Source organism: Molothrus ater, chromosome 5 (assembly GCF_012460135.2).
Source record: "Molothrus ater isolate BHLD 08-10-18 breed brown headed cowbird chromosome 5, BPBGC_Mater_1.1, whole genome shotgun sequence".
Classification (NCBI taxonomy): Eukaryota; Metazoa; Chordata; class Aves; order Passeriformes; family Icteridae; genus Molothrus; species Molothrus ater.
This window is the reverse complement of record NC_050482.2, coordinates 9,984,677-10,001,803: the sequence shown is the minus strand read 5'-3', so window position 1 is coordinate 10,001,803 and position 17,127 is coordinate 9,984,677. Positions and strand designations below refer to the sequence as shown.

Here is a 17,127-nt window from a genome sequence, read left to right as displayed (position 1 = left end):
AGATTTTGCTATTCAGGACATGGACTGTAGGGTAATAAAAAAAAAGAAAAAGAAAAAAGAAAGGTAGAAAAACCCTACTGTCTTGGAAGATTTGGTTGAGGTGCTACACTGCTCTGGTAGAAAGATTACAATTTTCTGACTGAAAATCTTCCCAACAATAAGGCAAGCCACAGAGGATGACAGAAGCACTGTGAGTTCTCATTCACTCAAAAAACCCCCTGACATACTCCTAAAAGAGTCTTTGCTTGAGATGAACCTCAGTGGTTGAGGACTGAGGAATGATTGAGGAATGATATTTTACATGCATATGGAATCTTCAAGAGGAGAAGATACAACATTTCCATGACAATGCTATTTATATCTATATATCTCTCTCCTATTAGAAGCAATGACATCTTGGGATTACCTAGCAAATTCACACTTATAAAATGTATGGAAATATTTTCCCCATATATTTTTTAAATGGATAAATGGTTGGTAGGTGGAAAATACCATCTGGAGCTTATTGAGCAACTGAGCAACTTCATAGGACAGATATACCAATCATGATCTACAACTGAATCAAGATATTAATCATGTGGTTTTAATTGTTAGTTTCAATCTTTACATGGATGAAATTAGGTTTTTTATAATGTCTGTAATACTCTAACCATGTCATAAGAAATCTTGGAACAAGGTATATTGCACTTCCTGAAACAAATACAGAAGCTGGTTTGCATAACTTAATGGAGACCACAATATGTGTAATAAGATTTACTGAAGCTTAAGAAGATGAAGTATTTCATCTGCTCAGGGCAGAATGCCCAGAGTAAGATAGCATGCAACAATGCATATCATAAAAATAACTAATACAGTGTCCAAGAACAAAACTCTGATTTTTTTATATTATTAACTAGTATAAAAATACAGAATATGAGAAGATAATATATTCAGAGAAACAAGATTATCATAGACACAATCACAGTTGTTTATATTGACCATTTGGTTATGCCAGCAAAGTAAATAGTGCTGTTTTCCAGTATTTACTTAAAACTATCCCGATATATGTTAATAGCACAAAATCTCCTCCCAACAAAACATTCACACAAGTGGGCAAACAATTACAAAATAAGCATTTCTTCCCTGGAGATTCCACTTATGTAAATGCCTAAATTCTGTTGTCATATCCCCATGAGCTGAACTCAAGCCCTGTTGCTACAGTTTTGTTTCAGGCACCCAGAAACCAATTCTCATTGTCATTTTAGGATCTCACCTTTCTTTGCCTGCAGCTACTGGTCTTAAAGATCCTCTGAGTCCCCTGCCACACTTGTCAGGCCTGTGTGAATGACTTGGATGACTAAAACATTTCATATAGCAGTAGAACTGCATGCTCGATCAACTAAATTTATTCTTCACCATTTTAAAAAGATGAATTTTTATAGAAGCTACTTTTTATAGAAGTTATGGCCTAAGAATATTTGAAAATGTAAAAAAAAAGAATTCCAGTATTAAAAAGTTTTAAATGTAACTCCAAGTCATTATTTGCAAATAAGAATACAAATGCCAGTTATGGGAGATCTCTACAGTTAATGAAAAGTGGGAATGAATATTTGCTTCCACTTAACTCCAGAGCTCATCTGGTCCACAACACAGGTAAGTGAACTACAGAAAATGCATGGTTTTAAGATTTTCATTCTCTTTTATTCATCTATAAAAAGAATGCCACAATAAATCTGTAACACTGGAGTAATTCTCAGTTAATCTTGAGTTCCTCTAAATTCTGAACTACTTTCCCAAAAGATAATTACATTTACATGCTGAAACTCAAATGCTCTTGAATTGCTTTCCAGCTTTCTAATTTATCCTTTGACACTGACCTTTCCCCTCTAAGTCAGCTAGAAGTCAGACACTGAAATCCAGGCTGACTGCACCAGCCTCTCTCAGTGGCAAAAAAACCTCAGCAAGAACCAGTCATTTTATCAGACTAGGAGTTGTAACACTCAGAGCTCCCAAGGTAGCAGAGGTGAATGGCATTGTAAGAGAAAATTAGGGAATTACAGCTCTTGAGTCATTTGCAAATTTTGAAGACAAAAAGAAACATAAATGGAAAGGTAATTTCAGACCAAATGTTATATCCACACATTTCAGAATGCTTCAAAAGGTGTTTTGGGTATTGTTTGGTTTATTATTACTTGTATTTGTTTGGGTTTGGCGTTAATTAATAACACCAATAAGAAATGAAAATATTTTGTATTTTTAGTCTCTGAAATTTAGGATCCAAGACATAACCCAAGGGGCAACTTATGCTGAAAAAAATAATGAAAAGATATTTTTTACAATTATAAATCTATATAAAACTCATCATGATAAAATAAAAATGAAAAATTCCCGACTTCCCATTTTCATCCCACCGTTTCTCTTTTAGAAAACAGATTTTTTTTAAATGATTAAATATACTATTGAAAAATTCAATTTTGATAGGAAGACTATCAAAGTATTTAATATTTGATATTTGATAAAGCAAATTATTAAGTATTTTTTAATGAGTACTATGTGTGGAAATTTTTAGTAAAACACATATACATGAGTAAGAATTCTTGTTTTGGAAAAGGGAACTTTACAGATCTACCTGTAAATTCTAATTTGATTTCTTCAACTCTGTGGAATATTAGATTGCTTTTACCTCAAATATGGAAACAGCAATTATTTCCTCATGTATAGAGATTCTAGAAACCTGAAAAATGTTGATTTTTAAGAATGACTAAGCTTAAGGTCCATTTATCAATTATAAATATAAATTTTGATTTATGAATTAATTGATACTCAAAGCTTCATTGAAATACATCTAAATGAAAAAGGTCTTATTTTCATAATAAAATGAAGGTCATGATAATTAAGTTTTATATTTGAGGTCAATATAAACATACACTTGAAAGAATATACCTCATATGTAAAGGGAAATGCAATTTTCATCACTTGTCCTTCAGTACAAAATATTCTCCATTTTCATGTGGTTTTCATTATTACACAAGAAAAAGATAATCACGTTTCCTATGAAATTATGAAAGTCATTCTGTCAGGTGCTTTCCAGCTCCAATATTACAGTGTCTTTTTATTTTTGAGCACCACATTAATACCAAAACAAAGTCACTCAGGATTTCCCAATCCAATGAATGTTTCATTATAGTTCATCTGCATTAAGTGCAGCAGTCAAACCTGCTCAGCTAATATTTTTATTTTAAATTAATGTTTTATGTAAACACTAATATTAATAATTGATTTATGAAGTAAATATTCTGAAATGTTATTAAAATAGAGCCTGACAGGCATTAGACATATTCTCTGAATCCACTGAGTATTGAATCAGCTCCATACTTTGTATGTTTTATTTGAAAAGCAATGAACATCAGAAGACAGATATTATTATATATTGTTCGATATTATTATATATTGTTCATTGTAATCAAACTATTTAATTACTTTAAATATACAGGTAGGACCCCATTCTCATTTAAACTGAAGACTCATTACACTGGTGTTCTGTGTAAAGGGCCCCTAGAGAAAATGAAGGTGAGGATTTAATCTACAATACACAGAGAGCATAGACTAATTTTTCATAGCATGACAAGTCAAAGACATAGGCACATCCTTCCTAAAAAGATGGGGTACCGCTGTAGAGCTGTTTGTATTTCTTTTTACCTTCTGAATCAGTCACTCCTGCTCCCGACTGCTTTACTGGTTCTTGTCCATTCTGGCTCATCTTCCCTCTGTGAAAAGATATGGTTGTTGTTGTCAATAAAACCATATAAAGATAAGAGCTAAAACAATGATACATCTAAGCCAATGGGGCTTGGTTATTTTAAGAATATTATCTTTTTTCTCTTTTGAAGGCAGCTGCAATCACATCTTGCTGAGCCTGAACATTCTTACAGAAAGGGTCCATCAGGTGCTGTCTGCTACCTGCCCCCCATCAGTGTGGGGCTGCATAACTTCTCCTCTCACTTTATCTTGTTGTAGTCAAAAGTGAAATATATAATAAGCACTCATAAAAATTGATATTTGGTCTACCATACCATTACTCCAAAGGTAAGGCATACTTGTGGTTGTATCTTTTTAAATTATTGCTTTGCTTTATAGTTTAGATTTAGCATAAGAAACAATTCTGAAAACTTAACATTAATCCTAAACAGAGTGGAATAAATCATGCCCTAGAGTTCACTATTTTCCTGAATTTTATGTAGAAAGAACCTTCATTAAAATCTTAATGTCTATTTTTACCCAATGAAAGTTAGGTAAAATATAAGCTACCTTTAAATATACATGTTGCAAGCTCAAAGGCATGATTAAAATCACTCTCAAACATTTTTGCTTCTAGTTTTCTTTTTGCCTTAAGACTCTGACTGCTGTGATAGAGACTATAAAGCATTATCTTCAATTGCATGTGATTCCTTGGGGGTTAAAGGGTCAGCACTGTCCTTTTCTACTTGAGTAGAAAAGTGTCAACCTGTGAGAAGAAAACTTCATGTCTGAAGTTGTCAAAATTCACAGGGAACTAAAAAATTAGTATAAAATCAGTTTTTCAAGTGATTTTATATTCAGTTTTAACTGAAAGCTATTATTTCCTTCTTCTGTAGATAATGCTTCATAAATCCTTACAAATATGATACAAGAATTATTTCTCCCAAGGGTTATATTCATTATACATCACTAAATTGGTTTTCACCTTTGCATTCAAAATGAATTTTATTTTACAGCCAATGTACTGCTATAAAGAGTTACACAACACAAAGGCATAGAGAATCTGGTCTTTATCAGAGATAAGAACATGAGTAGCTTTCAAGAATATTACAACTGGATAATAGGAGTATTTAAAAAAACAAATTAGAAAGGCTTTACAAGACATATTCAGATTTATATAACTGTATAATAATTATTAATTTCCCTTGCTAGTTATAGCTACTTAATATTGGCAAGTATTCTAATTAGTTACCTCATCAAATAATTCCCATGGTGTCACTATTTAATTATTTTATTTTGCTTCAAGACTAATTGTTGCTATGGTTAAAAGCACTTGGACTAAAACAAAGAGTTTAAAACTCAGCATATCCAACAATTTCTATTGATAGACCAGAAACTTAGTCTAAGCAGAGAGCTGATAACCAAAAAAGAATTTAAATACCAAGATACTTAAAAATATTTAGCCTTCTTAATACTTCACATCCAAATTGTAAGCTGTGGTCTTATGGATTTGCTGAATTAATGTACAAGGTCAGAGTCCCTGAAGTCATTATCAAGCCAGTGTGAATGCAAATGATGAGTAGAATTTCAATTATATATATATTCAGATAAATAAGAATTTTTATACAGAATTTAAAATGGAAGCAGTTATCTATTTTAAACATTCTCTCCATGAATGATCTGATGGTAAACAGTTATTTTGTCATTCATTTTCCTTACACTGCTATGTAAAGTCCTGGGGAACTAACATGAAAAATGAAGCAGGTCCTGTCTGTACAAATTTCCTGTGTAATTTTAAATATTCTGTAAGCATATAAATAACTTAGTTTGAAATGCCATAATAAAAAAAATATAACGTGGCCTTACAAAAAATGAGATGTGGATATATTTTACTTAATTAAGTATAATTCATGAGAACAAATTTCTGTATGAGAAAATCTGAAGCTGTGGAGACTTCCTCCTACTTTTCAGTAGAAGTGGGGCTGATTTCAGGCTTAAGAGACCAATGAGTCTGTCAGCCAAATAGCAAGTAACAGTAGGTACTGTCACACTGCTAGTCAATACACAGTAAGTGATGTTATTTGGACTCAAATTTGACATGTTTGAACTGAAAATTTCTATTGAGAGCTCCATCCTGTGTTATTGTGCACAAAGATTTTATTTATCTTTGCTTTTGTCACTAGGAATGACTGCCCAATAATTTTCTTTTTCTTTTGATTTTGTCAAAGTTCATCTTTTTTTTCCTCTTTTAGCTTAGAACAACATGAGTGAAAAATCCAATGTAAATCCAACAATTAGCACCCTACAATCTAAGCTCATATAATCCTCCTACGTTCTGAAGGTAAGATTGAAGTCTTAGATTTATCTCTATTTTCCCTTTAGTTACTAACAAGATGTAGACAAATAGCATTGAGCTTTATTTATTAAAATGATAAATATTCAGAAATATCACAGTTCTAGAGAATTTTCACTTCATTAAAGTTTTTCTAGGAAACTTATATCTTTTGTGACTAATAATTCACAACTTCAAGGGAAAAGCAAAAATTTTTTGTTCCAGAGAAGACATTGAACAGCTATTGCAGACAATGAATGAACAATGACCACCAACTAATATTTTGAGAACTGTCAATCTGTAAATTTTTTTCAGGACAGAATCACTAAGTTGATCAGAAGTTACTTTGTCCTATTAGGGAATATAAATGAAATTGATAAATGATGGTACATGCTGACAGAGGAGGTGAAAAAATCCAGGCAAAACTTTACTCTGTGGAGTACTTAAGTGGGTAAAAAATTTGGAAAATTAAATCATTTTATAGGATCATTACACTGATAGTAGCTTGATAATTCCTACAGGGACTCTGTACCAAAAAGCTTTTTCCAGCCAAGAAATGAGAAATTCTTTTGAAACTCCTAAAAACTTGGGAAAAGCTGGGCTGTATCCAGAACATGAATTCCCCTTGCACTAGTAACATCTATTTACAGAGGGAGGAAAATCTGAAAACTTAAACTAAGCTTCTCAATCCTACAATAATTGTACTTTTAAAACATAAGCTAAGCCCATCTCTACACACTTCATCAAAGGCTGAGACCAGCATATCTCCTACATGACAGGAAGAAATTCACAAGTTTGAGGCAGAGGTTTGATTGGTTATTAACAATTCAATGCTCAACAAAGCAGAATAAAAGTGTGAACTTTGGAGAATTCCCCCCTTTAGCTGCTATTCTAGTGCATAACTCAAGTCTGCAGAGGAAACTGCATAAGAAGAGGACCTGCACACTGAAAGTGCTGTAAATTGTGCACGGAGGATACAATATAGGAATGGAAAAACCTTACATTCTGGGGATGGGAAATAGATTATTCTCTCCCGTGGCACTGCTGCTGCCTTCACTATCCATGCTGTATCCACTGCCAAAGCTACTGGCTGATGAGCCAGTGGAGACAGAACTTTCTGCAGGTCGGTGATTAGCAGACCTTGCTGTACAGGGCAGGAACATTTGGTTACTAAAAACTTGTAAGACATCAGTACCACTGACATGAAGAAAAAATAAAAAGTAATTTATCAAAATCACATGCTGCAAACACTTTCACTTTTATATTTTTACATTCAAATATTGCTTTATCATATTTTGAAGATGAAGTTTGTTTTCATAGAGAATAAGGTTCTCTGAACCAAATGGTACACCACCACATTTTTATTCTCCAGTCATGTTAATAGTTCAAATCAACAGCCTGAAGGGAAAAAGAAAAAGACTGGGATAGAATGGTTAACACTGCTTTTCTGATTAAAGTGGCAGAAAACCAGTTTTTCGTCTGAAACATTTCATATGATAATCTTGTAAAAATGAAAGCCCCAGTGGACCTTCCTCATATTCTTTATGAAATGTTCTTTGCATTAGGTGATTTTGAGGAGAGGAGTTTGCAAAGATGTGTAAGCACACAACCTATAGCCAGAGAATATCCCCACCCCTCTTCAGACATAACACAGCTATGCATTATATTTCTCAACTGCTCCTACCCATCTGGATCTTTCTTACTACATGCATGGAATTTTAATGAACATAATTTGATGGGAGATGCCTTAATCGAATTTAATACCATTTGGTGTTAGAATACCATATGTTAGTTTTACTTCAGATTGCCTTATTTTGTGTTTTGGACATTACTGAACTACATGAACAAATCATCCAGTATTTTGCATTTTGCAAGTTGAGAAATACAAAGGAAAAAGGACACAGTGACATTACACATAGTAATTAATACAGGAACAATAGAGCTATTCTCATATTGAATAACACAATTGTCTGGGAATATTAATACAGATTTGGGTTGTTTGTTTTTTTTTTTAATGTCCTCTAATACATCTGCTATTTTCATGTTTCATCTATTTCAACCTACTGAGCATATATACTGAAGATAGAAAAGAATGTTTTGCGAAGTTATTTTTCTATGAAGACTTAATGAGGTTTTATGTTATTTTGCTGAACTGTGAAGCTCCTATGTAAGTAGTTAAAAGAGATTCTTCTTTAAAAATAAATTGGACTAGTATCTAGCTGGAATTTTAATAAGAGCCAGAGCCCCAACAGTGTCCTACTTTAAACTGGCAATCAATATTTTTTATGTCTGACTAACTGAATAACATTTTTGGTGAAGAACGCTGCATGCTGCCTGATGTGGGACCAGGAAGCTGAGTGTAACTCCTCAAACATAATGCAAAAACAGGTGAGTAATTTGAACTAGAAGCAATAAATGAAGCAATTCTTATATCATCAATCTTTGAGCAATCCCAAGGAATTGGGATAAGGAATCCCTTGTTCTCCATGGTGATTCTTCACTGGTAAACCAAGTTGTCACATAATTTTTTTTATCATTTCAATTCTATTAATCTCCTTTGTTCCACTACTGCCCACAGCCAGAAGTGGAATCTGTCAGTCTACGTTGTTTTCAGATAAAATCATTCTTTAGCTCTATTCCATGACTTCACACATTGATCATAGGCTCCCTTCTTGGACGTAAATACAACAGGAATAAATTTTAAAATCATGGTGTTATTAGCAGATGCTCTCAATATCTCACCTGGAGGAAAGGCACCCTTGCTTTTCCAGAGAGACAGCCAGCTGGGGTGGCTGTGTGCAGTGGTTGCTCTATCACTTTCAGCTGGTGGTGCTGTGAGTGAATTCCTATGCCTGTGGTGACATGTCAGCAAAATGCTGCTGAGAAATGCTGAGCAAGAGTGATGTTTCAGAGAGGAGAGGCCAAGCTCTCTGTTATAACATATTATTGCCAGTTGCTCTGTATTTAACAGCCTGAATTGTGGCGCTCTCGTGCCTGTCCCAAACTGATTCATTACCTCAGTTCTCATTGTGTTTGCACAACTTGTATGTCTCCCAGTGTTTTCTGTGGGGAATTCTGAGGGTTCCTTTAGTTTAGGTTGTTTTGTTGGCTTTTTTTTTGTTCCATGGCATGATAACTGCCTCACAGGTGAGTACAAATGGGAGATCAACACATCTGCAAAACCCAGGGAAGGCGAAACAATATTGTGCCAGCACAGAAAAGAATCTTCAGTTCTTCCCTTAGGCATGAGTTTACTTAGTGTAGCATATATCTCCACCATAACACATGTGGCCTGAAAGGATCATTCATATCTAGAATTTTTCTTTTTTTAAATTGATTTTGCTGTAAAAACTAGTATTTCTTGTATCTTTACTGGTGGATTTCTAAAACCAGTAAGAACCTAGAATTTAGTTCAATCCAGAAAAGCTTGAATGAAGCCTTTAGAAATGGGTTAGAAGTTTTGCTTCATCTATTTATAATCAACGCATAGCTGTTTCTTTTGAAACAGCTGTACCCTAATTACACATTCAGTATGCTGTATTTTTAGTTTTTCTACTGTTTTCAACAATTCACATAATTTTCCATATTGATGTTTTTTTCCATATTGATGCTTTTTTCCATAAGGTCACTTCACTTGGTGAATGGTTATAATGGATCCAAGTTTAGCTTCGTGACTGGATTTTGAAAATTCTAAAGTTTAATGTTATTCTTTTTTTTTCCCTGTCTGCTCTGAAAGTAATGAATCACAGTGTCAGTTTGTGACAAGATATGAAATCCACAAATAGATTTACAGCTGGTTTCGTGACAAATTCAGAATCTGGATACAGAGATCATCTCATAACTTGTGAGACACCCACATTTTCTACGTCGGGATTTTTACAGATACATCTAGACCTCTAAGTTTCTGCTGGTTATGTACAAAACTTTGGAGTTCTGATGATGTGGCAATGCTTGCTGCCATGCAATATTTTCCCTAAGAGTTAGTATAACTATGGTTATAGTTTATTCTATGTGGAAAGATAGAACTAGTTCCATGCTCTTATATTCAAGAAACTAGTATACACACTCATTGGCAGTCTTGCCCTTCCTCATGCAAACATTGTCTTAGAAAATTTAGCAAGAAAGTCATTTCACTCTGTTTAGTCTTACCAGTCTATGTAAGGTCTGTGAAGTCCTGAAAGTGTCAGAACCATTTCCACCTTGCTTGGTCAATTGGGTTCATATCCACATAAAGGATAGACAACTACTGCATTATATTTAGTTTTAATTTTACTTTTCTTTATGATATCAGGGCAGGTTAATTCTGAGTTGCAGAGCTTCTGCTTAGAGCTGCCTATGCTAGAAAATTCTTTAGTCCATGGATTTTGACAGCAAAGTTCTGGCAGGAGGTGCTTTGGTCTGTAGCACTTGAACAGTTTCATATGGATTCACTTGGGTCCAAAGATTAGAAATTGTCATCTGATGTCACACAGGTGCCTGGAGCTACAAGGTGCTGTCTTGCTTTACAGAAATCTACAATGTTTATCTGAATAGAAATGCATTTGAAGGCACTTTTCATCATTTGAATATTAAGTACCCAGAGTGTGTAAGAGCTGTGTTTCATTGCTTCCTTGCCCTTTGTTTTTGCAAATTATTCTCTGGCTCTTAAGCAATTCCCCCCCTGCAAACAATCCCAAACCCAACCAACCCAATAAGCAACTTTTAGAAACTCTTAGAAAGCTTAAAAAACTTTAAAAATATTTGTCAAAGGCAAGCTCTTGCTGTCAATTACATATGATTCTTAAAGCCTTACATTTTTAGAGAAAAGACTCTTCAGGCCTCAGCAGATGCAAGAGACAAAATTTAACTGAAGGTCATTAGGCACCTTCATCTGGCCTCTCTCTGGGAGAAAGAAGATATCACTTCACCCCCTCCAGCCCTATTTCTGTAAACTCTTTACACAGTTTATCAGGTGTTTGGCTCTTTCTAGGGACTGCAATATCATTATATCTGGGCTGCCCAGCCATTTAACTATGAAGAATAGAAATATGAAATGAAAGTTTAAAACCCTAATATGAGCTGCTTTCTCTGAAACAGGGCACAGATTTTCCTATTATAAAAAGCTATTGTTGTGATTTGATTTAATTTTCATCTGTTAATCCTATTTTAGCTGGTAGTTCCCTCGATGAGATGAAATGTTCTCTACTTGGAATAGGTGTTAATGGGTACATATGTCACATTTAGTAGTTTGAAATGTGGTGTTAATGCTGCCTCTGAGTGATTCTGTTAAACTGCCTGTTTTACAGGCTCTGGCATGGGCAAAATTTCAGGTCAATCATTCTAGTGAATAATATATAAATGAGTTGGAAAAGTTCTCAACTGCTTGCAGTAATTATTTCAGGTTCCAAGAAAGTGGATGATAATTTTATACCTGGTGTAGGACCAGGGTTTTCAAAAAAAAATTATAATGGTTAGACAGATACCTTTTGTACTCTGCATGGTTTACAGGAAGAAGAAAAAAATTCAACAGAATGACGTTTGGATGTGATAAATTCAACCCTTATGCCTTTTTGGAAAAGAATTGCTGATTCAATAATGGAGGTTAGCACTGATCTCACATTTCAGCTGCATCTTTTTATTTATACTTTTTAAAATTATTATTAGTATGGCAAAAATATGTATTTGCTTATACTTGGCTGATGAACCCAGTTAGAAAAAAGACCTTTAGAATCAAGAAAAATGTGTAAGCCATGCTTTAGTATGAAGAAAATATCATATTAAAATCAGTAAGAGAGGAAAGCTTGGAAGGAATATGATTTCACTTAATCTTTCAGAAAAGTCTTTTTTCAACAGAGAAGATCCTTTGTTAAAAGTTAATACAGGGAAGATAGATCATTCACGCAAGACCTATAACCAGGAGCTACTAAATCAGTCAGCAGGAAAATGGAAACAATCCAGCACTCTCAGCCACTCCAGCCATTCTCCTACAGTGAATGGATGTTGTTAAGACTTAAATTTTAAAAAGTTGACTATACAGTTCTGTGGTTCATATGAGGGAAAGAACAGACTCAACCAGCACTTTCTCCTGGTGAATAAACTGTAGATGCTCCTCTTTTCCAGTTTCTGTCTAGAAACAGAATTACACTGTCAAAACACATTGGAAATGATGGTTCTGTTTGTGAACCAAACAGGAGGAGGGAAAAATGCCTTCAAGTGTGGATTCAGGATTAAGTTTCCCCAATTGGCCTCTAATTACTTGAAAGAAATTGTCCTTTTATTTGTCCATCTTCTGAGAAACTCTGTGTGACAAAAAAGGCAGAAAGCATCACCCTGAGTCCTCTCAAAGAGATGCAAGCCCATGGGAGAAGGTGAGAGCACCCATCTGCTGTGTGTAACTTTCTGATGACCAACAGGCTGGGCATCTCATGCAGTGTCTTTTGGCAGAAGCTTGGCTGTCCTTCACTCTCAGTAGCTTTGTGTTTCAAGTGCTCCAACCTCAAAGTGCCCCAAATGCCAGTTTTCCTGTTCTCATGAGGTGTTTGCTAGCATCAAAAGGAAGAGCTGCTCCAGCTTGCTCAGTTAGGGTAAAAGTGTTGTTGGAACTGCTTGTTGCATCTTTTGTGAACTGGCAACAGATTGGGAATTCATAAACAACTGGTGATCAAACACATCTACCTCAGGTCAGCCAAGATAGTTTATTTTCCTAATGGTCCCTCATACTGAACAGAACTTTAAGCCACGGTGTCACCCATCTCAGCCACAGCTGTATATTAGACATGGATTTGACTGTATACTGAGCAGGGACACTTTGTGAAAGTTCAAGACAACCCTTTACAGAGAAATTTACCATTTGAGATGAGTAAAAGAAGAAAAACACATTTCTTAAACTGTACTGAAGTAATTTCTTTACCCAGGAAAGCAATTTAGATGAAATAACTTTCCATGCACTCTGTACGGTTAGTCTACCCTATAGAATGTTGAAAAAATACTTTTGAAATAAGAGTTATCAAATAAAGAAGCTGAGCAATTCTCTGAAATTGGATGTCATTTTAAAATGGTGAAAGAGTAAATAGCAGGAATAACCAATGCAAAATGGGCCAACTATTAGATTGGAACAAGGTTGAAAAGACATTCTCTGCTATCTGCAGAGATTGGGGACAAACTGTTCTTGTTTTGATAATGATTCTTGGAAATGGGTTATTTGGAGCAATATGAAGGCCCATTTAACTTGGAAATTAAGAAACTAGTGACATGAGTCACTAAACAGCTTTGGGCTATAAATTATATAAGTGTGAAGGAAATATCCTAAAATAATGTAGGAAATTAAAACATGGCATTGCCTATTAAATGTGTGAAAATGGATACAGACCAAAAGAGATCCCAAATTAGCAGGTATTTGGAACCACAATCATATCCAATTCAGAATTATGTAACCTAGGAATCAATTTCCTTTCATTCCATTGTTGCTAAAGCCAGCAAACAGAACTTCGTGATAAGGAAAATTCATATAAATTTTAATTTCTTGCAGCTAAGTGGCTAGAAATTACACTGTGCTGGCTCAGACTTGTATCATGGGTTGTACAGTGATGACAATGTCTTGATGCAAGCATCACATCACATTTCTGTGTAACTTCAACCTATTATGTTGACACTAAAGTGAACTTGTGTCAAAGTTGTTGGCTCAAGACAGTTATAAGCAGGTGTGCTACCTTTTGAATGAAAGTGTTTTGAACAGGCATTCTTTGAGATGTTTAAATTGATAGGCTTAATTGGGTACCATTCTGAAAATGCTGAGGTAGAGTTTTGAAACTGGAGGTATTCTAGCTAATATCATCTCTGAGAGTAGATCTCCCTCAGCCAGTAAAATCCCTTGACATACAACTGTTTGGAAAAGCTGTTGTGTCATGATGGGAAATGCATAATGTAAAAGATGACATCTTCTCTATGAAATCCTGTGAGGCTCCATTTTCTCCCATCCTCCTCACCCCCACCTCCCTCACCCCGCCATTTTCAGTGACATGTGTCAGAGGATGTTTTAAGGAAATGTGATTTTAAGTTGGTAGAAGTTTGATCTTGAAAAATCTTTCCATTATTGAAAATTAGACAGAAATTCCTGTAGAATTATAATGCTGGTATTACCTTAAATTAACAGGGGTGTTTGGATCTTTAACTGAAACACATGGCCATTTCTCTAGATCTTTAACATTTGCTACCTAGTTCAGGTGAGTATAGCAGTGTTTTTATTGTTGCAGGTTGATTGTTTGGTCAGGTTAATGTGAGCCAAATAGAAGAGAAGTTGCCTATGGCATCCATCAACAAAAGATATACAAGCAATAGCATATTGACCTGTAGCTTCTTTTTCATGTGTCTGTTGGAAAGAATAAAAGATGTATAGGGCTACAATGATGTTGAGACTTAAATTCACTTACTGAGCTACTTACTATTTAAATATTAATTTACTGTTCTTCAAAGATGCTAGGAAGGTTCGAAATGAATTTCTAGAAATTCTCTTATTTGGTCATAAAGTAATGGATTTTTGTTCACCCTTGGATATTCTAAAGTAATAAAGGAATTGATTTTTCATTGTACAATCATTGTCCTTTAGGGGAAAAGCTGGCATCTTTTTCTCTGCAAAGGACAAACCAATCAAATTTCTACTATGGTGAGGCAGAAGTAGTCCACCTTTCTGCTTAACACAGATGCTGAAGTTTTTTTCATTTCCTTGTCTTTCTTATTAATTTTATTGAAAGGTATTAAAACTAAAGCATGTTATTCATTCATTTAAATCTATAAGCTATGTTTGAAAAGACTTTTTTATATAAAATCAGTAAAAATTATATTCCAAATACACCTACTCTTTCATATGCATGTATCCAGAGAACTGGTGGTGTTCTGAATAATCATTCAACTTTTCAAGTATCTGAAGAATTCTAAAATATTTTATTTTAAACATAACTGACCTACCAAGAAAATTCCATATAATGAGAAGATCCTTTTGTGGGATAAATTACTGACTGAAAAGGTGGTGGACTGATTCACACCGTTTCTAAAACTGACTCACTGGTGGATAAACTCTTAATACACAAATTTATGCTGAAGGGAATGTACTTAATTTTAAGTGAATGTGTAATTGGAAATGATTCATATATTGCACAAAACCTAAATCAAATTAACTCCAGCTGTCCTCTGACTTGGATCCCTTGCAACTTCTGCCTTCAAAGAAATTTTATTGTTCCTCTCTGAGGGATGTGATTGGAAATTGTAGCATGCAGTTGGTTTCTTTGTAGATCACACTCTTATCTCTCATGGGCAATGACAAAATTATACTTCAGGGTTTATTTTTAATTAACTGCTGTAGCTGACTGTTGGATTTTACAAAGGTTCGCAGCAAAAACCTATGTTTTTTGTTGCATCTTCACCTTAATTTTAAAGCAGATTGATTTAAATACATTTTTTACTCTGTAAAAGGAATACAGAAACAATTCATTTCAACAAAAAACTGACAAAAGACCTTTGTTTTCACAAAATATGCTATTTATGCTATAGGTTCTGATCTTCTCTTTCTGGTGATTTCCTTGTTACTTCTCAAAGGAGACACAATTGATAACTGACAAAATAGACTCAATAGAAAGGGTCCTAGGAATAAGAAGTACAGAAGGATTTCTCTGAGACATTGTCAGAATGACTGAGGATCTTTGTCTTGCTTGGTTTGTTGTTTTTTTTCTAGAGCAAGTTCAATTCAAGAGAAAAAATGGAGCTATTGAGAGGCAAGATCAAAGGAGGATACTTTTTCTAAGGGTTATCTCAGGCATAGAAAGACTTCACAGCATAGAATCATTTCCATCACCTTTGTCTACTTAGGCTGAAAAAACCAAAACAATTCCTCTAAATATGCTGTTGTTTAATAAATGCACAGAGAAATAGCTGTGGTAAAAAAATAATAATAATGTTGTGTATTATCTGTAATGTCTTCCTTAGTAAAGGGCTTTGAGACACAGTAACAAAAAATTACTAACTTGCCAAGATGACTGTTCAGTCATTAAAACCAGTTCCTAATGTGTCCTTTTGCAGCTACCAATAAAGCAGGGTATAATGGAGGTGGGTACCACAAACATGCATCATCCCTTTAGGAATGAACTTGGAAACTGATGATGCCCTGATATTCATAGTTCACAATGAAGGTGAAATATCTCCTTTCTTTATCATCTCTTCATCCCACAAAAAAGTCCCTAAGTTGAAAGATGTTTTGAGTATCTTTGGTGCTTTTTCCATTAGAGGTTATAGACTCATCTCATTTTACTTTCATACTCCACAAAACTGCAGTGAAATCATCTTGGTTTCCATTCCTGCTAAAAGCCATGAGAGTCATTAACCTCAAAATGGTAACTACTGGCCCACCTCATCTGAATAAATTTGGACAAACTATCTTTGGAACAACAAAGAAAAGCTAAAACATCTCACAGGTCTGAAACCAGACTTGTAAGCATTGTGTAGGTGACCAAGCATTGTGTATATTTGTCAGAAGTAAAAAAGACAAAAGTATTACATGTCTTCATAACAATTTTAACCTTTTTATATATTATTGTGGACTCTTATTACTATAATGTGGACTCTTATTATTTATAATGTGGACTCTTATTCCCATAACAAGAATATTCCAATATTCCAATATTGCTGAGCCAAGTACATATCAGTATATATTCTTTTTGCACTTTTAAAATTAAAGAAGATAGAATAACAGTTTCTTGGCACAGGTATTGAAGCCAACAGACTCACTGTTTCTTATAAATTTATATCTAAACCTTATATATTCAACCTTACATCACAAGCAAAATGTTTTGCATTATCTATCAATGTGAAAAGGCATCACTACAGGGCTATGTGTCTGTGATAAAACTCGACAGACACAACATCTCAAAAGACCATAAGAGTCATTTAGATTTGAATGGTCTACCCCCCAGGAGTGGTATGCAGCTTTCAGACATGATGCCTGAGCTTGACCACAACATTCCCTGGTTCTGCCTGAGCTGACTATCTAGATTTGAGCTATAGAATAATAAAATAAATGTGTGTGTGTGTGTTTGTATAAATACCTGGAT

The 17,127-nt window shown here is 34.4% G+C and overlaps 1 protein-coding gene across 1 annotated transcript in view; it reads right to left on the bottom strand.

Moving 5' to 3' along the window:
- PCLO (piccolo presynaptic cytomatrix protein) overlaps positions 1-17,127 on the bottom strand; it is a 323,756-nt gene that overhangs the window by 41,523 nt on the left and 265,106 nt on the right. The window contains 2 exon segments of the mRNA XM_054514979.1: positions 3,679-3,746; positions 7,052-7,193. Coding sequence (XP_054370954.1) covers positions 3,679-3,746; positions 7,052-7,193 — 210 coding nt within the window.